The sequence below is a fragment of the Astatotilapia calliptera genome, chromosome 7 (assembly GCF_964374335.1).
Source record: "Astatotilapia calliptera chromosome 7, fAstCal68.1, whole genome shotgun sequence".
NCBI classification, from domain to species: Eukaryota; Metazoa; Chordata; class Actinopteri; order Cichliformes; family Cichlidae; genus Astatotilapia; species Astatotilapia calliptera.
Window position 1 is genome coordinate 46,738,224 of NC_137428.1, and position 21,277 is coordinate 46,759,500.

A 21,277-nucleotide genomic window follows, 5' to 3' on the forward strand; every position below is an offset into this window, starting at 1 on the left:
ACAGAACCCCGAACAGCCCTGACCCGCTACAATATGCTGCTGAGAATATAGCCCAGAAGAAGCGTATAGTATAGCTTTTATTTTGGAAAGAGCCATTTCTCTGTAATAAACTCTCTTTTCCAAAGATGAGCGATTCCTCAATCAGATACAGGTGTTAACCGCGCCAGATCCGCGGCCCCGAACCGTAGTAAGGAAACCTCTGGCAGTTACTTGAAGGTTCCGTAACTGACTCGTAGCCGGTGATGTGCCAAAAAGTGATTGTCTGCCAAAAACTGATTTCCGGTATTTGCCAAAAACTGATTGCTCGTATTTAAACTGGTATAAGTAACTTGTTGGCCTATAATATGTGAAACATATGTCAAATGCATCCCTCATGGATGACACAAAGTCATATTGAGCCACAAACAACATTCGTGTAACAAGGTAGAAGCCGCAATCAGTTTTTGGCAGCGACTTTTATAGAACCTTTATTTATGCAGTTAAAAAAAATCTCATTAACATTAAAAATGTCTTTTGTAAGAGTAAGACAGCAGAAATGGCAGCAAATATTACAATAGTTCTGTAAAAATATTGTAAGTGGGGAAAAAGGACCGGATTGGTTATAATGTGAGTACAATAACACAGAGTTATAAAGATACTTGAAAAAACAGATAATCTTTTAATTCTATATATAACCCCTTTGTAAACGCTGTTCACCGAAGTCTATTTACCAACATACGTAAAGATATTACACATAAAAAATACACGGAAACATTGGAAATCACTTTTTGGCAGGCAATCACTTTTTGGCACAACACCGGCAACAGCTTACTATACAGGTCGACTCCGCTAGCAAAAAGATCGAAGGAGGCGTAGGAAACTGCTTCACCGAACTTTATTTCTTCTCTAAGGCACGAACACCGCGTACAGTGAGCTGAAACAGTTTACTCACAGCGAGCATCGCCGACACAACTCTGGCTGTCGAGGGAGTTATTATATTCCTTTTATTTATTTTCTTTTCGTCTCTTCTGTAGCAAACCGTTACTTTTTCCCCTTCTCCGCTCTCTCTCTTCATACACACACCAGGCAGTCCCGCTACACACATCCCGAATACATTTCCCATCAGGCTTCATCCTTAAAGGGCCATGCCTGTAACACAGGGCTTGCAAAATCGCTAGCCCCGGGACGTCGGGCTAGCGAGAGGGTGACGCCCTCTCGCTGCGACGGTGTGTCCTTCCGGGGTCAGAGGGCGCCCTGTGTGTTGTTGTTGTTGCTGTGCGGTTGCCGTGCTGAGCAGTTAGCTAGCGGCAGTGTTCTTCTGCAGATGTCAATAAACGGCTGTGCTCCCTGGCTAGCTCACGGGAAGCAAGACCAAACGACACCTCCGTCTCCTCGTTGTCTGAGCTCGCCACATTGGTGTCAGAAGTGGGATGATGGTGGCACCCCATGTTCTGACCCTAGTGACAACCCCGACGTCCCGGGGCTAGCGATTTTTCCAGTCGGACTACCAAAATCTATCTCTGCCCTGCCCGTCGGGCTATTGTAGGAAGGAAAAATATATGTCAATGCTTTTGCATTCTTTCGGAAATGTAGCTGGGTAATTATATCATTGGCATCGGTGAGCCACTGTCAATATGTGACATATTGAAATCGTGTTTGAATTTGCGCTTGTTTTTTTGCTTTCACTTTGCAATCGTGCGAACTGTGTATAGAGAGCGACAGCACCGATTGGTGAGTGATGATAATTTGCGCACCAATTCCTCTGACATCGTCTTATCAATCGTTAGCTTACTATGCAAACATGACAAGTGAAATCTCCCGCAGCAAGCTTAAACATGTGAGAGGTTGATCGCGCAGAGAATCGCTGACCGTTATGTGTGTGTGTGTAAAAGCAGCAGGATTTATATTTTAGTTCTGCTGAGCCAAATAAGAGAGGTCAGGGTGAAGAAGTGACAGCCAAAGAAAAGCTTACCACAAAACGGAAAAGTTATGACAAATCAGACTATAAGGCAAAAAGAAAGTGCAGCTTTATGGTTTCATGGACAAAAGAATTTCTGTGGCTGCAATATGACGAGCTAAATAACCAGGGCTGCACATAAGTGGTCCGCAGGTGCGCATTCATTGTAAAAAAAAAACAAAAAACGCACACAAGATATGAAGTTGCAACGTGTGTTTGCATACATAAGATTTTCTGGAGATATACATGTGTATATATATACATATATACATGTATATATATATACATATATATATATATATATACATGTGTGTGTGTGTATATATGTATACTCCGGTGGAGACGGAGCAATACTGGAAGAGCATATGGGAGAAGGATGCAACCCATAACGGCAATGCTCAGTGGCTAGAGGATCTGAGGGCTGACCACAGCGACCTCCCTGAACAGGGTCCAGTAACCATCACAGCGGCAGATATCCAAGAAAGGGTCTCCAGTATGAAGAGTTGGACAGCACCAGGGCCCGACATGGTTCACGCCTACTGGCTGAAGAAGCTGACTGCACTCCACGAGCGTCTGGCAGCACAAATGAACCAGCTGCTAGTTAACGAGAGACACCCGGAATGGCTAACTGAAGGCCGGACGGTCCTGATCCCCAAGGACCCCAAGAAGGGACCGGTCCCCTCCAACTACCGACCAATAACCTGCCTCAGTACTACATGGAAGCTCCTGTCAGGCATCATATCGGCTAAGATGAACAGGCACATGGGTCAATACATGAGCGGGACACAGAAAGGAATTGGCAAGAATACCAGAGGCGCAAAACACCAGCTACTGGTAGACAGAACAATCAGCCGAGACTGCAAGACCAGACTGACCAACCTGTGCACTGCCTGGATTGATTACAAGAAGGCCTATGACTCAATGCCCCACAGCTGGATACTGGAATGCCTAGAATTGTACAAGATCAATGGGACCCTAAGAGCCTTCATCAGGAACTCAATGGGGATGTGGCATACAACACTAGAGGCCAACTCCAAGCCCATAGCACAAGTCACCATCAAGTGCGGGATCTACCAAGGAGATGCTCTGTCCCCACTGCTGTTCTGCATAGGCCTGAACCCCCTCAGTGAGATCATTAACAAGACTGGCTACGGATACCGACTACGGAACGGAGCAGTTGTCAGCCACCTCCTGTACATGGATGACATCAAGCTGTATGCCAAGAGTGAACGAGACATCGATTCACTGATCCACACTACCAGGCTATACAGCAATGACATTGGAATGTCGTTCGGACTGGAGAAGTGTAGTCGGATGGTAACAAAGAGAGGGAAGGTAGTCAGAACTGAGGGGATTGAACTACCAGAAGGCAACATTGCAGACATAGAGGACAGTTACAAGTACTTGGGGATCCCACAGGCGAATGGGAACCATGAAGAGGCCGCTAGAAAAGCTGCAACCACCAAGTACCTGCAGAGGGTCAGGCAAGTCCTGAGGAGTCAGCTGAATGGTAAGAACAAGATCCGGGCCATCAACACGTACGCCCTGCCCGTGATCAGGTACCCTGCTGGGGTAATAGGCTGGCCAAAGGAGGAGATAGAAGCCACTGACATAAAGACAAGAAAGCTCCTTACCATGCATGGAGGGTTTCACCCCAAGTCCAGCACCCTGAGGCTGTACGCTAAGCGGAAGGAAGGGGGCCGAGGACTGGTGAGTGTCAGCACCACAGTCCAGGATGAGACAACGAACATCCAAGAATACATTGGGAAGATGGCCCCAACTGACCGAGTGCTCAGTGAATACCTCAGGCAGCAGAAACCCAAGAAAGAGGAGGGAGACGAGGAACCATCATGGAAGGACAGGCCTCTGCACGGTATGTACCACCGGCAGATAGAGGAGGTGGCTGATATCCAGAAATCCTACCAGTGGCTGGACAAAGCTGGACTGAAAGACAGCACAGAGGCACTAATCATGGCAGCACAAGAACAAGCTCTGAGTACAAGATCCATAGAGGCTGGGGTCTATCACACCAGGCAAGACCCCAGGTGCAGGCTGTGTAAAGATGCCCCAGAGACAATCCAGCACATAACAGCAGGGTGCAAGATGCTAGCAGGCAAGGCATACATGGAACGCCATAACCAAGTGGCCGGCATAGTGTACAGGAACATCTGTGCCGAGTATAACCTGGAAGTCCCGAGGTCAAAATGGGAGATGCCCCCAAGGGTGGTGGAGAATGACCGAGCTAAGATCCTGTGGGACTTCCAGATACAGACGGACAAAATGGTGGTGGCTAACCAACCGGACATAGTGGTGGTAGACAAACAGAAGAAGACGGCCGTAGTGATCGATGTAGCAGTTCCGAATGACAGCAATATCAGGAAGAAGGAACACAAGAAGCTGGAGAAATACCAAGGGCTCAGAGAAGAGCTCGAGAGGATGTGGATGGTGAAGGTTACGGTGGTCCCCGTGGTAATCGGAGCACTAGGTGCGGTGACTCCCAAGCTAGGCGAGTGGCTCCAGCAGATCCCGGGAACAACATTGGAGATCTCTGTCCAGAAGAAAACCGCCCGCAGGGGCGTGCTGGGTGTTATATATATAATATAATATATATATATATATATATATATATATATATATATATATATATATATATATATATATATATATATATATATATATATAATATACATATAATATACATATATACTAGTGCACGTGTTGTTGTTAATTTGATTAACACCAAAGCAGCTGAAACTGATTAACAACCTCCTCTTTTATTTAACTGATCAGATCAATATCCCACAAGTTTAACTGACTTGATGCTGTACTCTGATTTAAACATTTTTTTAAGCACTTCATATGCAGCCTGTCTTGACTAAAACAGATTGAGAAGTATTGGATTGAGATCTGGTGACTGTGGAGGCCATTTGAGTACAGTGAACTATGCAGAACAGTGTTTTGTTCAGAAAGATATTTTGAGATGATCTAAGCTTATTCTGGTAACAGCAACCATTAGAAAATGGGTATGCTGTGGTTATAAAGCGATGTGGTCAGCAACAGTACTGTGTTAGCCTGTGGGATTTAAATTATGCTCAGTTGGTACTAAGGGGGCACTTGGAAAATACCCCCCAACCATTGATACAAAACAGGATGCATCCACTCTTACATATCCTGTCACACGTTCTCCTCTGACCTCTGGCATCAAAAGGGCATTTTCACCAGAGAACTGCTGCTCATTGAATATTTTCTCTTTTTCAGTCTATTTCTCTATAAATCCTCAAGATGGTTGTGGAAAAAATCCCAGAGTAGATCAGCATATATCTGAAGTACTCACATTTGCCTATCTGGCACTAACAACTGTTTCGTGTTCAAAGTTAACATGAAAACACATGTCGACATGCCCAGATGCATTGAGTTATGATATGAAACTAAACAATATATTGCATTGTATTTGAGTTGTAAAATACTGACTGTTGATGATAACCTCTCAACCTCACTTCATACCTTTACTGTATGAATCAAATGACATAAAGAAATGATTCTCATTTGACACACCAGTCTGTTTTAAAAGAACTGCTTGTAATATTTCTCACAGAAAATACAGACCTAAATATTCTGTACTGCACCATCTCACAATAAAAATAAGGAGAGATGATGTTCATCTATATCATTCAGCCATAGAGAATGTGTTTTTGAATGTCTCTGTTTGTAAAAGTATAAATAACTCAAGCATTTCTGTGCATGTGCTTTAACGTTTGTGTGTATATCCCTGTGGACCAGAGGAATGTAGTGCAGACTTTGCCAGAATATCATACAAGATGTTAAAAGCTGACAAGTAGTGAAGAGTGGGTGATGGGGAGTGTGTGTGTGTGTGTGTGTGTGTGTGTGTGTGTGTGTGTGTGTGTGTGTGTGTGTGTGTGTGTGTGTGCGTGCGTGTGTGTGCGCGCCGTCTAGCCGACTCCCTGTGGGGCTTCTTGTGAGTGGGTGAGCATCAGGCCCTTGTTACTGTCTTCTGGGCTGATGGTCCTGTGATCACTCGCAGCTAGGACATGGCGACGCCCACACACTGCCTGCCCTCAAACCAAGACAAATGTCCAGATACACACACACACACACACACACACACACACACACACACACACACACACACACACTCATGCATACACTTTACTGCTCAAGCAGTCTTTTGCACTCATGTTGAGCTTTAACATGCATGTACACACACAGGTTCTTTCTCATTACGGGACCAGTAACTGCACTCGCCTCCTGCTTTGTCCTGAGGTCTGAAACTCATTTTATTGCTGCTCCTACACTCCTTCCTTACCTCCATCTTCTTTATAAAGCTTCAAATCCCTTCAATAGACCCATATAGCCAGCTAGCACTAAGCCCCCACAAACTGCCCTTATAGACGCTGGCCATGCCGAATGCTCCCCTACTTTATTTATTTATTTGATGGTTTGAGATGCTCCCCCTGGGTGGATGGTGGTCTAATCAAGTGTTGCAAATTGGATCAGACCTCAAAAAATGAAGTGAAATGCTCACCAAAAAAGGAATACAATAAAGATATAGCTATATAAAAATATTTAAGGTACTCAAGAATAAAAGAGTGGAACCAATTTCAAGGTCAGATTTGCTTAAATATATTAATGTTGAATATCTCCTGCAAAACAAAGACCTTTACAGAGCAGAAGAAGAAATTCACCATGAAGAATGCATGTCATGTTTCTTTTCCATTTTGGGGGAAGAAAAAAAACAATAAATATTGACTGAATTTGAACTGAAAAACAAAATAAATGATGGCACGGTGTGAAAGACACACAGCTTTATATATAAATGTAAAAGTTTGTGCATTAGAGGAAGCCTCTCTTTCACTGTGGTAATATTAATACTGCATTATTGCTGTAATCCAGAATGTTAACATTAAAATACGCTGAAAACAACAGGAAACATTGAGATTTAAAATATAGACAAGATGTGATTGGGACAAAGAAGCAGGCTGAAAACTAACATACAAACAATCCAAGATGAAAGAACAAAATATTCCCTGTGTATGTACACAAGGAATCGAACAAAAGAGTGTGAGAAGAATTGAATATAGTCTGTTTTATTCTGTGTTTAGTTGCAGAAGTTTTGAAGCCTATCCCAGCTACCATAGGGCAAGATGCAGTGTACACCCTGGTTAACATAGAGGGACAGACAAGCATTCACACTCACTCATCACATTAACATAGGAACACAGTAACAATTAACATAACAGAACCCACACGAACACGGACATGCAACTCCACACAGAAAAGCCCCGGCCAGATGGTGGAGTCCAACAAAGGTCCTTCATGCTGTGAGGCAATAGTGCTAATCGTGCCACAGTGCTGCACTGGGATGCGAACTTTTCTATCCAAAATTAATTATTTTTTGTAAATATAACATGCATGTCAATATTCTTAATCATAAAATACTTATAATGCATAATAATACGCATTTTAGAAGAAAAAACGGTGACTAGTGAAAATGCGCACATGCGTTGACACTAAAAACACTAGTAACAGTAGAAACAACAGCAAATAGAAAAATGTTGCAAAAGTACACAGAAAAATCGAGCTAATAAGCTAACAGTAGATAGACGTTTGCTAACTGTAACAAATATATAGTATTATACTTTTAAATGCAATCCTTTACAAGTTTTTTGCTCTTTTACTTCTGCAGTTGTTCCATCACGTTATTGTGTCCCATTTTTCCATTTACAGATATTTAAGTTTTTTTTTGACCTTTTAGAGCCACCATACTTTTCTCTAAGGCAACAGGGTCGGTGTCAAATAATGAGGTCAGTGTTGAATCTCTGAAAGCCAAAAGATAAGGTCTCAGGCTGCTTCTGAGAGTTTTTCTACTCTTGGTTTGGTATGATCTCAGTGAGCGGATATATCCTTAATGTCGTCATGGCAGACACATAACTCTGCAGCTCCACCCACCTGCTTTTTCAGAGCTTTTGTTTGTGAGGGGCAGCCAATCAGAAGAAAGCTTTCTGAAAGCAAAAGGGGAGAAAGATACAACTTAATAAAGTGGCCTTGGACTACATGAGCTGAAGGTCGGATGGTTTTTCACTTCCTTTTATAGCAGTATTTTTGGTAAAACATCATCTCGATCATGTGAGTGTAGAGGCCGCTAATAAAATATTTGTGTGATATCTTGTGTCAGTCAGCCTGAAAGCTTTTCAGTGGTTTATGAAGCTGTTAGGAAACAACGCTGAAGTGTCAGTGAGCCGTTGTCTGTTGTTTGCCTGCCTCTTCGGCCCCATTTATTTGTGCGCTGTCATTAGTCATCGTTGCTCAGTTCAAACAGAGCTCTGAGCAGCAACCCCCCACTCCCAAAGACAGACAGCGCAGGACCGAGAGAAATCCTGTCTGGCCCAGTGCCGATGCAGAGTGACGTCATCTACATAAACATTCACGCACGAACGTCCAGTCATACACAGCAAATGTGCACTCACAAGACGCCATGGGACATCTACTCTAGCACTCTTGTGTGTGTTCGTGTGTATGTGCGGGTGAACATGTGCCGCCAAATCATCATACATACATCTTTTTTTCCCCCGCTCTCCCTCTCGTGCTCCCTCTCTTTTTTTATCTCTTGCTCTCTTTGGGTCTCTTATAATTAAATAAAATTAAATGAGTCATTTATGAACCTTTGGGAGTGACAGAGGCAAGGGGCGAATAGAACATGAAGCGCACCTGTGCATTTTGCTGGCAGCGTGTTGCGTAACAGTAGCGTGTCTTCCTTGCGCTTATGGAAATATATTAGTAATGGCACTGTACTCGAGCTCTCTTCCACATCCTGTAGTGACACACGGCATCTCCCCGTTTTGTCAGCAGGCGCCTTATCGTACATGGCATGCTGTCTGTAGAAAGAAACGCTCAGGCTCTTCCATTTACACACTCGGCTGCACACTGCTGCACATACACCGCACTCGCATATTGACACACACCTGACACACCGAAGGAGGTTTCGTGGTGCAGGAAATAAATAAAGGTGGATAAATTGCTCTGTGGGGAGCCAAGTAGATTAGATGGCATGCACAACATAGCTGCTGCGTTTGGTTTTGGACCAATGTTAGGATGGGCAAATACAGGAATTGCTCATTTCTGAATCCTTGAACTATCCACCATTTCAATGGTGGATAGTTACAAGTACTTGGGGGTTGTTCTTGATAAGACCCTGTCCTTTGAGTCACATCTTGCTGCTACAGTGAAAAAGGCCCAACAAAGACTGTACTTTTTAAGGAGGTTGAGAGGTTTTAATGTTTCATCTGAAATGATGACTCTCTTTTATAAAAGTTTTATTGAATCTGTTTTAACTTTCTGTATCATTGCTTGGTACGGTAGTATGTCCATGGATAATAAGACCAGACTTAACAATCTGGTTAAAGTGGCGGGCAAGATTTCAGGGAGGTCTCAGGTCCAGCTTGTGGACTTTTATAACAGGCAGGTGCTGAGGAAGGCAACCTCTGTCCTGTTGTGTTCAGATCATCCTCTCTTTAACGATTTTCAACTGCTTCCATCAGGTCGTCGTTATAAAATGACTGCAGTGAAGACAAAGCGACACAAATTGTCGTTTGTACCTAGTGCTATTATCTTAATTAACAACACTAAATTGTAAGTGTTGTTGCCATTGCACATTGCACTTTTTTCGATGGAATATCTAGGTTGTTTTATCAGGCTTATATTATATTATAGTATTTTTTTTTAATGAATGTACGTGATGTGTTGGTTGTATGTTTGTTGTTTGTTTTGACATACTGCGAATCAATTTCCCATCAGGGACAATAAAGTTACCATTGATCATTGACCATTGATTGACCTTTACGAGCGTTTGTTGGGAAGCGGCAATCACAGATGGAAGTCATAAATCTGCAAGATCTGCCACATTTATTTTTTCATTTGACAACTGTAAGCTCGGTGGGCACCAGAAAATTAACACTGCATGCCTCAAGAGAAAGCCTGTTAGTTTTTAGTAAAACCTTCAACAGCATCAGGAGCCAAGTGAAGCTTGTTAAGCTGCCTAAAGTGATTACATTTAAGTCGGTGTCTTTTGGGTCTGAATAAAAAGTGAAAACTGAGGGAGTTAGAACGAAGCTTCAGGGCTCTGTTTCAGGTTAATGGCTCAAGGCCACATTTCCTACCCACTAGTGTAACACAACCAAATATCCAGCTAAAAAAACAAAACAAAACAAAAAATTATTGGTCCAATTTTTCCATTGAGTCAAAAAGTTTGTTATCAGATTGCCCCTGGTGGGATACTGATTTATCCAGACAACTCATTATAGATTAAGGGAAGAATGAATATTTAGTGATTGTACATCACCTTATATCATTTTCAGTTTGGACAGACTGTAAAAATGAATTGTTGCTTATAGTGCTACAGGCAGTGTCACAATCGCTCTGTTAATGTTTTTGTCATCTGGTGTTAGCATCCTCTCAGGTATTACCAAAGTCCAGGGGACTTGTGCATCCAATGCATTCTCTTACCATACATGAGATCTTGTTTGGTGTTGGTGCACTGACAGACTAGCTACAACAATACTGGGTGCCAAGAGCACTCCATCCATCCATCATATACTGCTGAAGTATGGTGGTGGTAGCAGCAGGCTAAGTAGAGTGTCCCCCGACCTGCAAGTAGGTTGCAGGTCTACCCCGTGGGGTTTCCTGTCACTTGCGTGAAGGGCTGTCAAACAAAATGATGCTCAGATACTAAATCAATACTGAAAATTACTATAAAAACTACTATATTACTGCTCTTCTAATTGGTACACAATTTCAAATAGCACAGTTGCAAACAGGCAGGTAAAAAAAACCCTCAACACTAGTAGTAATATGTACCGTAGTTAAAAACTTTGAGAGGAATATTGAGAGGTCATTAAATCTCATTAAATTTTAACCTGGTTCAAGTTGTTTAATTTTGACCTAATTTTTAATTTCATTTTTACTTGTTATTTAGATTTAGACACTAAATAAATTGTGTGGTTGGGTTTAGGCACTTAGATGCACTTGCTTATAGGTTAAGACTATAGTTTGGGTTGAAATACATCTGTATGAAAAATGACAAACCTAGAGTGACACGCTCATCATGTTAATACATGTACAATAACCTGATGCAGCAACAAAAACTGCAGGACTGGTGCCTCTCTGGCTGGTTCCAGACCTACCCAGACTCTACTCGAGAGTACATGTCTCGAGTAAAATCTCATTGGAGTTTCTTATTGCTTCAGTCAGTGGATTTGCGATTTAGCTGAAATAGAACAGCTAAACCTTGAGGCAATGCGGGGCCTTGTTGTGCTTTAAAGTTAACAATATTCCCAGATGCAAAAATCCTCCAAAAGCATTTAAGCACCTAATCACTATATTACTCATTATGAGTGTAAGAATGGACCACTGAGATCCATTAATCTGTGACGGGTGTGTTTGTGTATGTCTGACTGTGTGCAGGTGCATGTATGTGCATATGCATATATAATATAAATACTATAGATGATAGTTATATGAAGTTTTATAAATGTGGTGTTTATTGAATACAATACGTAGCATGCTGACTCTGGTTGATTCCCTGAATATTTCTCTGTGTTATTTCTTTCTTTTTGAAATATATTTTATGCAGTTTTTAAAATAATCTAATTGGCATTGTAGATACATACTGACTACAAACCAAAAGCTATTAAACCGTCATAATTGAAAGCTGGAAAATTTGGGTGGTAAAATTGCTGAAGCCTTCACCTGACCTAAAAGTACTGAGCCTGGTAATTATGTACCCACATGCATGAAATCGTTTTAGTGAAGCTTTTGGTCCCGCCATCACAAAACCTGTGTTAAGCATGAATAGCTTCTTTACAGTGATTAGTGAGAACTGCTGTACCTTGCATTAATGCCTCTAGATAATGAAGGCAAAAAAAATGACACTACGGTCCCCTTTCAGTCACATATCTGTCAGTCAGTTTGTGCTGCCACTGTCCATGTTCGGATATTTAATCTTTTTTCTTTTTCTCTGCAGGTATGATTTAGACTGCAAGAGTGACAACCTCTCCAGACATGTGAGTGTCTCTTTCACCTCAGCTGTTCAACAATCAGCCATGCATTCATTTAAATTTTATACAGCCACAGTTAACCTTCCAGAACAATAGCAGCCTGATTTGAATCTGAATGTTGGGGGTAAAAGTAGTGATCATAAACACACATGCAAAGCAACCAAAGAGCTTTTCAGGGTGACAAGGTGGACTATTCTTTACTGACCAAGTCAAGTAAATGATCTCAGTCTGACTGAACTTTGTTCCATTTACTGAAGGCCAGAATAAAGGCTGAGAGCCACACAACAACCAAGGGCTGAGGTTTAAAGTGTTTCCTTATGTCTGTAGGTCACCAAGACCTCACACCTCATAGATGCTGTTCATGTTTAAAAAACAAAGAAAAACAAAAAATATCAGCTGATTAGAGATAAATCAGGGCACTGAATTATGGGTGCATCTGCTACTTTGCATATACTCTTTCTTTTAATTCAAATTCAAATCAAATTCAAATTTTATTTGTCACGTACACAGTCATACACAGTACGATATGCAGTGAAATGCTTAGACAACTGCTCGTGACCTAAAGAAAAAAAAAAAGGAAAAGGCTATGAATAAGATAGGAAATAAATATGAAAAATTAAAAGGGGTAAATTTAACTAGGAAGGAATAAAATATAAAAAAAATTAAGGTTAAAAATGAAATAACTGTACAACACAAATTAGAATGAAGGGTAAATTTAACTGTGAAAGAATAAGATAAAATATATAAATTAAAGTTGAAAATAAAATAACTGTACAACAAAATACACAATACACAGTATAGAACTATATAAGAATGTATGAAGAAATATAAATAAATAAATATATATATACACACAATAACAGCAGCTGTACAAGTATTAACTGGAAATGAAGAATATAGTGACCAGTGTTGTGCAATCCACATTAAAATAATACTTTTTTGATACTTTGGGTTTTCTAGCACAAGTTAAATGCAAAGCGATCGAAAAGTTCCTGAAAGTTAAATACGAATTTATATTTTACCATTCTTGCCGTTAAAGTCATCTTGTGCATTTTCCAGACCACGTTCAGTTCGGCTGATAATTTGAAATAGCTTTTTGGAAGCTGTGTTTTGACACATCTGGGAATTGACCGCAGTGCTTAATAAAAACAGACGGTCCCCGAAGGCAGCACATCAGTCAGGTGTTTGATTGTGAGCACACATTTGTTTTCACAAATGTAAAGAGAATCAGAGCAGAGGTAAAATGAATGATCCATGCAATGAGATCTATTGCACGGAAACAAAATATAAATGCCAGACATGCTAACATGTGAGGCGATCGTGGCTCAAGAGTTGGCCGTTCGTCTTGTAATCGGAAGGTTGCCGGTTCGAACCCCGGCTCTGATAGTCTCGATCGTTGTGTCCTTGGGCAAGACACTTCACCCATTGCCTACCCATTGTGGGTGGTGGTCAGAGGGCCCGGTGGCGCCAGTGTCCGGCAGCCTCGCCTCTGTCAGGGCGCCCCAGGGCAGCTCTGGCTACAATGTAGCTTGCCATCACCAGTGGGTGGATGACTGAATGTAGTGTAAAGCGCTTTGGGGTCCATAGGGACTAAGTAAATATGAGTTAAATACCGGCCATTTAACAAAGAGGAGCCTGAAGGGGAGATTGGACAAATTGAAATGAGGTATTGCTTTTTTATTATTTTATGGACTGATTTCCAGAACATTTTGGCCACAACTCATATGAGTTAGTGTGGCCTTAACTTCAAATAAATACATGTTGTTTGTCTTTCTTGTGATAGTACTTATGGAACTTACACTTTCTTTGAGGACTAGTTTAAATGGATAGTTATCAATCAATTTGCGCTGACCCCTAAACTTAGGCAGCAATGCTACAGAGGCTATATATCTTAAAGTTCTCATTCATGTAGGTTCCATTGTTTTGTTTCTAATTTAATATGTTGAACATGTCATCTTTATCAAAAGGTGGTTTATTAATATAACAAAGAGATTAAATTTGGAGAAAAACACTGTCCTGGGCATTAGACAGCAACTCCAGGAAATAGAAAAAGCTCAACAAAATGATCAAATAAAACGCATAAATATCAGACACAGCTTCTGATCAGCTTTGTTATTTCTGGTTTTGTTTTGTCATGCTGCTGCTGATTAAGGATTCTGCTTTTCTGAAATTTGATATATCCCTGGCTTAAAGCTACAACATTCCCTTTCAGTTCAAACAGAGGTTTGAGCAGCACTAGTTCAGTATAAAACTCTCTCTTCACCTCAACACCCAGCCCCATTTCCTATTACCCAGCTTCGACCTCACTGCCAACTGCTGGCGGAGCTCTTTTCCTCAGCCCCAACCTCAGCGTGCCCCGAGGCTTCCTCTGTGAGCAGTGAGCAATGTGAGTGCTGCAATTCACTCTAAGCATGAAGGCTGAGGACGCTTGGATGCGTCCTGTCGTCATTGTGGATGTGTGGGATAGGAGATCTGGCACACAGTGATGGCTCCATTGTCCAGTTCATTCCTAGTCGTGTGGCTAAAAATGAAGAAAAAATGCAAACGCACACAAGTACAGTATCTTTTTTGGCAGCTTCAGTGGCACCCTTAGAGGATGCCTCCCTTCTCCAATCAAAACAGATGTTTTCCCCCGTGCCATATGGTTCACATACCTTTAGTACTTAAAGCTGCAGGAAAAACAGTTCAGAAAGGGGACATACAGTAAAGTTGGATGTAAGGCTAGGGTATGACGTTCTTCCTAAGCGCTGCTTGTCACCACGCACAGTTATTCAACTCATGTTTTTTTGTGGAAAAATACACCAGTGCTTCTCACAAACAGCGGTCTCATTACAAAGTCTTTATTCAGCACTCGATGATAAGCAAATGAATCCAGGCGGAGAAATTGCTTTTTTGTTTGCAGGCAGTAATTAAGTTAACTGGCTGGTGTTCCCTCATGACTGCTTGAGAGACGGCTGGATTTTACTGGAGCTTTTATTCCCTTTATTAAATGTCTTGTGGTTAGAAAAGCACATCACATCTTGTTATTTGTTTAACAGCTTTTAAAAGAATAGTGGCATTTCCTTTATTAGACTGTTCACAAGTGTGATGCAAGAAATACCTACTGAGTGCAACAGGCTTAAAGCCCAAGGGTCCTTCAAACAAAGTTCTGTTCTACCTTTGGTGTTGTTTGGTGCTGATGACACACCTCTTATAGTTTTCTGAAGACTTAGGATTTTAGTATTTTATGTGTATTTTTGTTTTGTTCAACATTTTCATATTATTCAAGCTAAATTTTTAGTCCATATTAAAACAATTTCTTGTAATGTGTGAGATTGTGCATATGATATGTACATATTGTATATACAATTCTGCCAAAATTCTAATTGGATCAGTAATATCCATCCACTCTCTTTAGATGGATGGATGAAGTCTATTCTAGCAGAATCTGTGTTCACTCTGGATAGCCTGCCAGTCCATCACAGACCAGACAGAGATAGAAAGTAATCATAATCACACCTACGGCTCAAATCATCATTTAACCTAACAAACATCTCTTAGGGATGTGGGAGGACTATTGCGTACTTGGAGGAAACCCACGCAGGCACAGGAAGTTGTATTTATATAGCACCAATTTACAACAACAGTTGTTTTGAGAAAGGTACTGAGAGAGGAATCTTTAATGATCAGATTTTTTATGAACAAGTACTTGGTAATGTTGAGAAGGAAGAACTCCTGTTCAACAGGAAGACACCTCCAGCAGCCCCAGGATACAAGGAGGACAGGCATCTACTACAAACAATTGGAACTGAGGGGGAAGTCAAAAGAAGAGTACAGTGACCAAGGACAAAACAACTATGGAAGAAAAAGACTAAATTAATGACATGAAGTAGCGACATATACATGGGAAGATGACAAGTAATGCTCATGGGAAGTCCCCCCAACAGCCTGAGCCTATAGCCGTGTAACTTGGGAATGATTCATTCCTGACTGCAGGCAACAACAACAAAAACGTTTTTGAGGAATAATTTTATTATTGAACAACAACCATGTTCTCAATGAACCCAAAAAACTCATTAATATCAAAGCTGAATGTTTTTGGAAGTAGTTTTTAGTTTGTTTTTAGTTTTAGCTATTTTAGGGGGATATCTGTGTGTGCAGGTGACTATTACTGTGCATAATTATTAGGCAACTTAACAAAAAACAAATATATACCCATTTCAATTATTTATTTTTACCAGTGAAACCAATATAACATCTCCACATTCACAAATATACATTTCTGACATTCAAAAACAAAACAAAAACAAATCAGCGTTTTGATCTGTTCACCATCAACATTGCGTGCAGCAGCAACCACAGCCTCCCAGACACTGTTCAGAGAGGTGTACTGTTTTCCCTCCTTGTAAATCTCACATTTGATGATGGCCCACAGGTTCTCAATGGGGTTCAGATCAGGTGAACAAGGTGGCCATGTCATTAGTTTTTCTTCTTTTATACCCTTTCTTGCCAGCCACGCTGTGGAGTACTTGGACGCGTGTGATGGAGCATTGTCCTGCATGAAAATCATGTTTTTCTTGAAGGATGCAGACTTCTTCCTGTACCACTGCTTGAAGAAGGTGTCTTCCAGAAACTGGCAGTAGGACTGGGAGTTGAGCTTGACTCCATCCTCAACCCGAAAAGGCCCCACAAGCTCATCTTTGATGATACCAGCCCAAACCACTACTCCACCTCCACCTTGCTGGCGTCTGAGTCGGACTGGAGCTCTCTGCCCTTTACCAATCCAGCCACGGGCCCATCCATCTGGCCCATCAAGACTCACTCTCATTTCATCAGTCCATATAACCTTAGAAAAACCAGTCTTGAGATATTTCTTGGCCCAGTTTTGACGTTTCAGCTTGTGTGTCTTGTTCAGTGGTGGTCGTCTTTCAGCCTTTCTTACCTTGGCCATGTCTCTGAGTATTGCACACCTTGTGCTTTTGGGCACTCCAGTGATGTTGCAGCTCTGAAATATGGCCAAACTGGTGGAAAGTGGCATCTTGGCAGCTGCACGCTTGACTTTTCTCAGTTCATGGGCAGTTATTTTGCGCCTTGGTTTTTCCACACGCTTCTTGCGACCCTGTTGACTATTTTGAATGAAACGCTTGATTGTTCGATGATCACGCTTCAGAAGCTTTGCAATTTTGAGACTGCTGCATCCCTCTGCAAGATATCTCACTATTTTTGACTTTTCTGAGCCTGTCAAGTCCTTCTTTTGACCCATTTTGCCAAAGGAAAGGAAGTTGCCTAATAATTATGCACACCTGATATAGGGTGTTGATGTCATTAGACCACACCCCTTCTCATTACAGAGATGCACATCACCTAATATGCTTAATTGGTAGTAGGCTTTCGAGCCTATACAGCTTGGAGTAAGACAACATGCATGAAGAGGATGATGTGGACAGAATACTCATTTGCCTAATAATTCTGCACTCCCTGTATACAGAAACATCTGTGCCGAGTATGGCCTGGAAGTCCAGAGTTCAAAATGGGAGATCCCCCCCGTAGGGTGGTCAAGAGTGACCAAACTAAGACCTTGTGGGACTTCCAGATACAGACATGCAAAATGGTGGTGGCTAACCAACCGGACATAGTGGTGATGGATAAGCAGAGGAAGACCGCCGTAGTGATAGATGTAGTGAGACCGAATGACAGCAACATCAGTAAGAAGGAACGTCACTACAAACTGCTCCCCGGGCGCTGGATTGGTAGCTGCCCACTGTTTCACTGGGCCTTGGTATAATCCCACACGTGGGACTATAAGGGGTTTGGAAGTACAGTAAAAAAAATATATATATATAATTTTTTTTTATTAGAGAAACCCCTCAAACCTTTTCTCTCTGTACAGTGAATCTATAGCACCACAACTCCTAGCCTTAGACTTTCAATGGTGCAGCAGGCTAGGGCTCCTCGCTAGTAGCACACATGTTAAGGAAAGGCCAGAGTGTTTTTGTCATCCCTTTTTGTTTTGAGACCTCGGCTGGGGGAGAAATATACTGATATATATCAGTATAATATATCTTTGGAGCAGCTTTCTGCCCACTGGACTCAACACGGCTCATCTGTCAAGCACTTTTATACGCGTGCATTCTCAGTCTCGTAGGGGAGGACTTAGTATCAGTGCATGAGCAGTCCACTTTTTATGCAAGAAATCTCTGTTTTGCTGGCCAAGGGCTCCTCATCTCTACACTGACTCCTCTCATGTGGTCACCCTGCAGTGATCAACAAGGACACTAGTCTCTTTGCACGGTGGGCTTAGATGTCAGTGTGCAAAATAAATGTGGATGGAGAAGGGAATGTGACATTTAATTTGAGTGATGTGTTTCTTTTTACCCTTCACTTTAAATCTGCTGGAGAAACAGCTTCAAATGAGATATTTCCAATGCAGGTGCAAATGCAACTTTGTTTACTTTGTTACTTAATTATTTTGTTTTACCTATAGCTTTTTGTTTTCTGTTTTCCACGTGGCGCTGCTGTGTGGTATCTCTGTATGATGGCTGTTTGTTCAGTCATGCTGAAGCCACAGCCAGTCACATAATCGGCTCAGCCTTGTTTGTTGCAGCTGAAAAAGATATTGCAATGATAAGTGGCAGGGTAAAATGGTACAAAATCCTATAATAAAGACTGAAATCACTGGATTTTGCAAGCTAAAAAATATAAGAGAATATGTTGTATTTTAGCCTATAAAATCACAAATTAATAATTAAATGTCTTGAATTAATATTAAACCGTCTTTAAGGACAGATTTAGGAAAAGGAACAAATGCAAAAGATGTATAAAGAAAATTGTAATGAATGTTCCTCTTTAACTCATAAACCTTCTTTTCCCTTGTTTAATGCAGGACTTCCTGGGCCAGGCCTTCTGCACACTGGGTGAAATTGTCGGCTCCCTGGGAAGCCGCTTAGAAAAACCTTTGACGTAAGTGGCACACACCACACAATGCACGCACAATGACCAACAGTCAGCACACTCTTGGAATATGATTTTTGCCATTTTAAAGTGATGGGCAAAAATATTTGTATTACATTACTCTAATCTGGGAGTCAATAGGTAGCTCAAAGAAGCTGTTAAAATTTTAGATCATGTAGGCGTGAACTGAAAAGCAGCATGTGATTTTAAGATTGCCATTGTTTGTCTTCGAAGTGAAGCAGCGGCATGAAAATGAGTAATGATGTTGATGAAAGCCTACGCTGCCTCCAACAGCCAAATGAGATGAACACTTTAACAGCAGTAGAGCTAATGACAGACTGCAAACATGCTGAGATGGTAAAAATCAAATATTGAAAAAGGACAGTTCACCCAAAGTGAATGTGTCAGTGATGAGCTCACACCTCCTTTTTGTAGAAGCCTTAACTGAACTTAAGACTTAAAGAATCTCATCAGAGATATTTTAAAATGAATGAATCTGTGATTTCATCTTCTCGGTTGCTAATTATAGCAGGAAAAAAAGCAGTGATTAGACCTGTAGCAGTTCATGTCAGATTTACGCTCGATGGGGTGTTTATGTTAGCTTGGAAGCATCCTCTAGTGCACAGGAAGTCTGTCCCCTGCTAGCATTTTTGACAGTTTCTCTCCAGTATTAGCTAGTACTGACAAAAATAAACATAAACAGTGGAGTAGTACATTCAGAGGAAGAACCGAGCTGTTAGCCTAACTGCCAACATGCCTTCCATACTGAACAGAATTACAATTATCATCACACAAGGTTTGACATTACACAATCACAATTCAATCATCAATTTCAAAAAGTACTAACAAGTCTGGTTTGAAAACATTGTATTTTGAAGTAATGACTAATTGTCAAGGTTCCCAGCTTTTTAATCGTACTAGTTGTAGTAGGATTCATTATTCACCAGTAGATCAGCAGATTCAGGTTTATTTATCTCATAGGCATAAATTTGTTCACAACTGATCAAACCTGTGAATTGGTTCAAATTACAGGTGAAAACAACTTTGGAAGATACAGAACTATGCAAAGGTTTTAGCTACTTGAGGTATTTATATTATTATTAATCACATAATATAAAGTGTCCAAAGTATTAAAAGTGGTTCTCTTTGCTGACGATACAAACATTTTTTGCTCTGGTGATGAACTGCAGAATTTATTGGAGGATATGACTAATGAAATAAGTAAAGTGAAGTTCTGGCTTGATAAAAATAAATTATCATTAAATTTGAATAAATCTAAACTTATGTTATTTGGAAATAGTAGTTTAAATACAAATGCAAAGATTCAAATAAATGGTGTTGATATTGAAATAGTCAGTGAAAATAAATTTCTGGGGGTAATAATAGATGAAAAACTTAACTGGAGAGCTCACGTAAGATATATTCATTCCAAAGTATCACGAAGCATTGCAGTACTAAACAAGGCAAAACAGGTATTCGACAGAACATCACTTCATATTCTATACTGTTCACTGGTTTCACCATACTTAAGCTATTGTGCAGAGGTCTGGGACAATAACTATAAAACCACATTACATTCACTTTTTACTCTTCAAAAGAAAGCAATTCGAATCATCCACAATGCAGGTTATAGGGAACATACAAACTCACTATTTTTGCAGTCTGAAATATTGAAAATTGACGATCTAGTGAAATTCCAAACAGCACAAATTCTATTCAAAGCAAAAAATAAAGAACTGCCAGGTAATATTCAGAGTATGTTTTTTTTGAAAGAAGGAAGTTATAATTTAAGGGGTTTTTGTAACTTCAAAACAATGAAGGTACGTACTACAAGAAAAGGCTTTTGTGTTTCTGTTCATGGAGTGAAACTATGGAACAGGCTGAATATGGAATTAAAGCAATGTCCAAACATAAAACTGTTCAAAAAGAGTTATAAAAATATGATCTTCTCGAACGATAAAGACAAGGAAAATATTGAAATTAAGTGAATGTCTCTATTTAAAAACAAACAAACAAAAAACTCATGATGTGATATTATAGTATAAAGTATATCAGAAATCTGTTCGCTATTTTTATTACAAATTATATCAGTAAGGAAGCTGACTAAATATTAACTGATAATTTATGGCAAAGGGGTGGGATTAAATAAGTGTGTACTTCTTCCCACTCCCTTTCAACATGTAAATTAATCAGAACGGGTTTTTTTGTATGTAATTTGCATAGTATTTTTTTCTCTCTTATTTTCTTTTCTAAATGTACTTGTATATTGTTCACTGTTTAGTGACAAGAAGAGCAAGTCCAGCAATTTCTTGGTTCAAATACAAATAATTTATCAGTATGT

The 21,277-nt window shown here is 40.6% G+C and overlaps 1 protein-coding gene across 2 annotated transcripts in view; it reads left to right on the forward strand.

Annotated features, from left to right (window-relative positions):
* The window catches only part of LOC113026354 (copine-8-like), a 79,880-nt gene that overhangs the window by 27,194 nt on the left and 31,409 nt on the right, over positions 1–21,277 (forward strand). For both annotated transcript variants that reach the window (XM_026175045.2, XM_080304578.1), the window contains exons 5-6: positions 11,973–12,012; positions 18,869–18,945. In XM_026175045.2, coding sequence (XP_026030830.1) covers positions 11,973–12,012; positions 18,869–18,945 — 117 coding nt within the window. The remainder of the gene's footprint in view (positions 1–11,972; positions 12,013–18,868; positions 18,946–21,277) is intronic.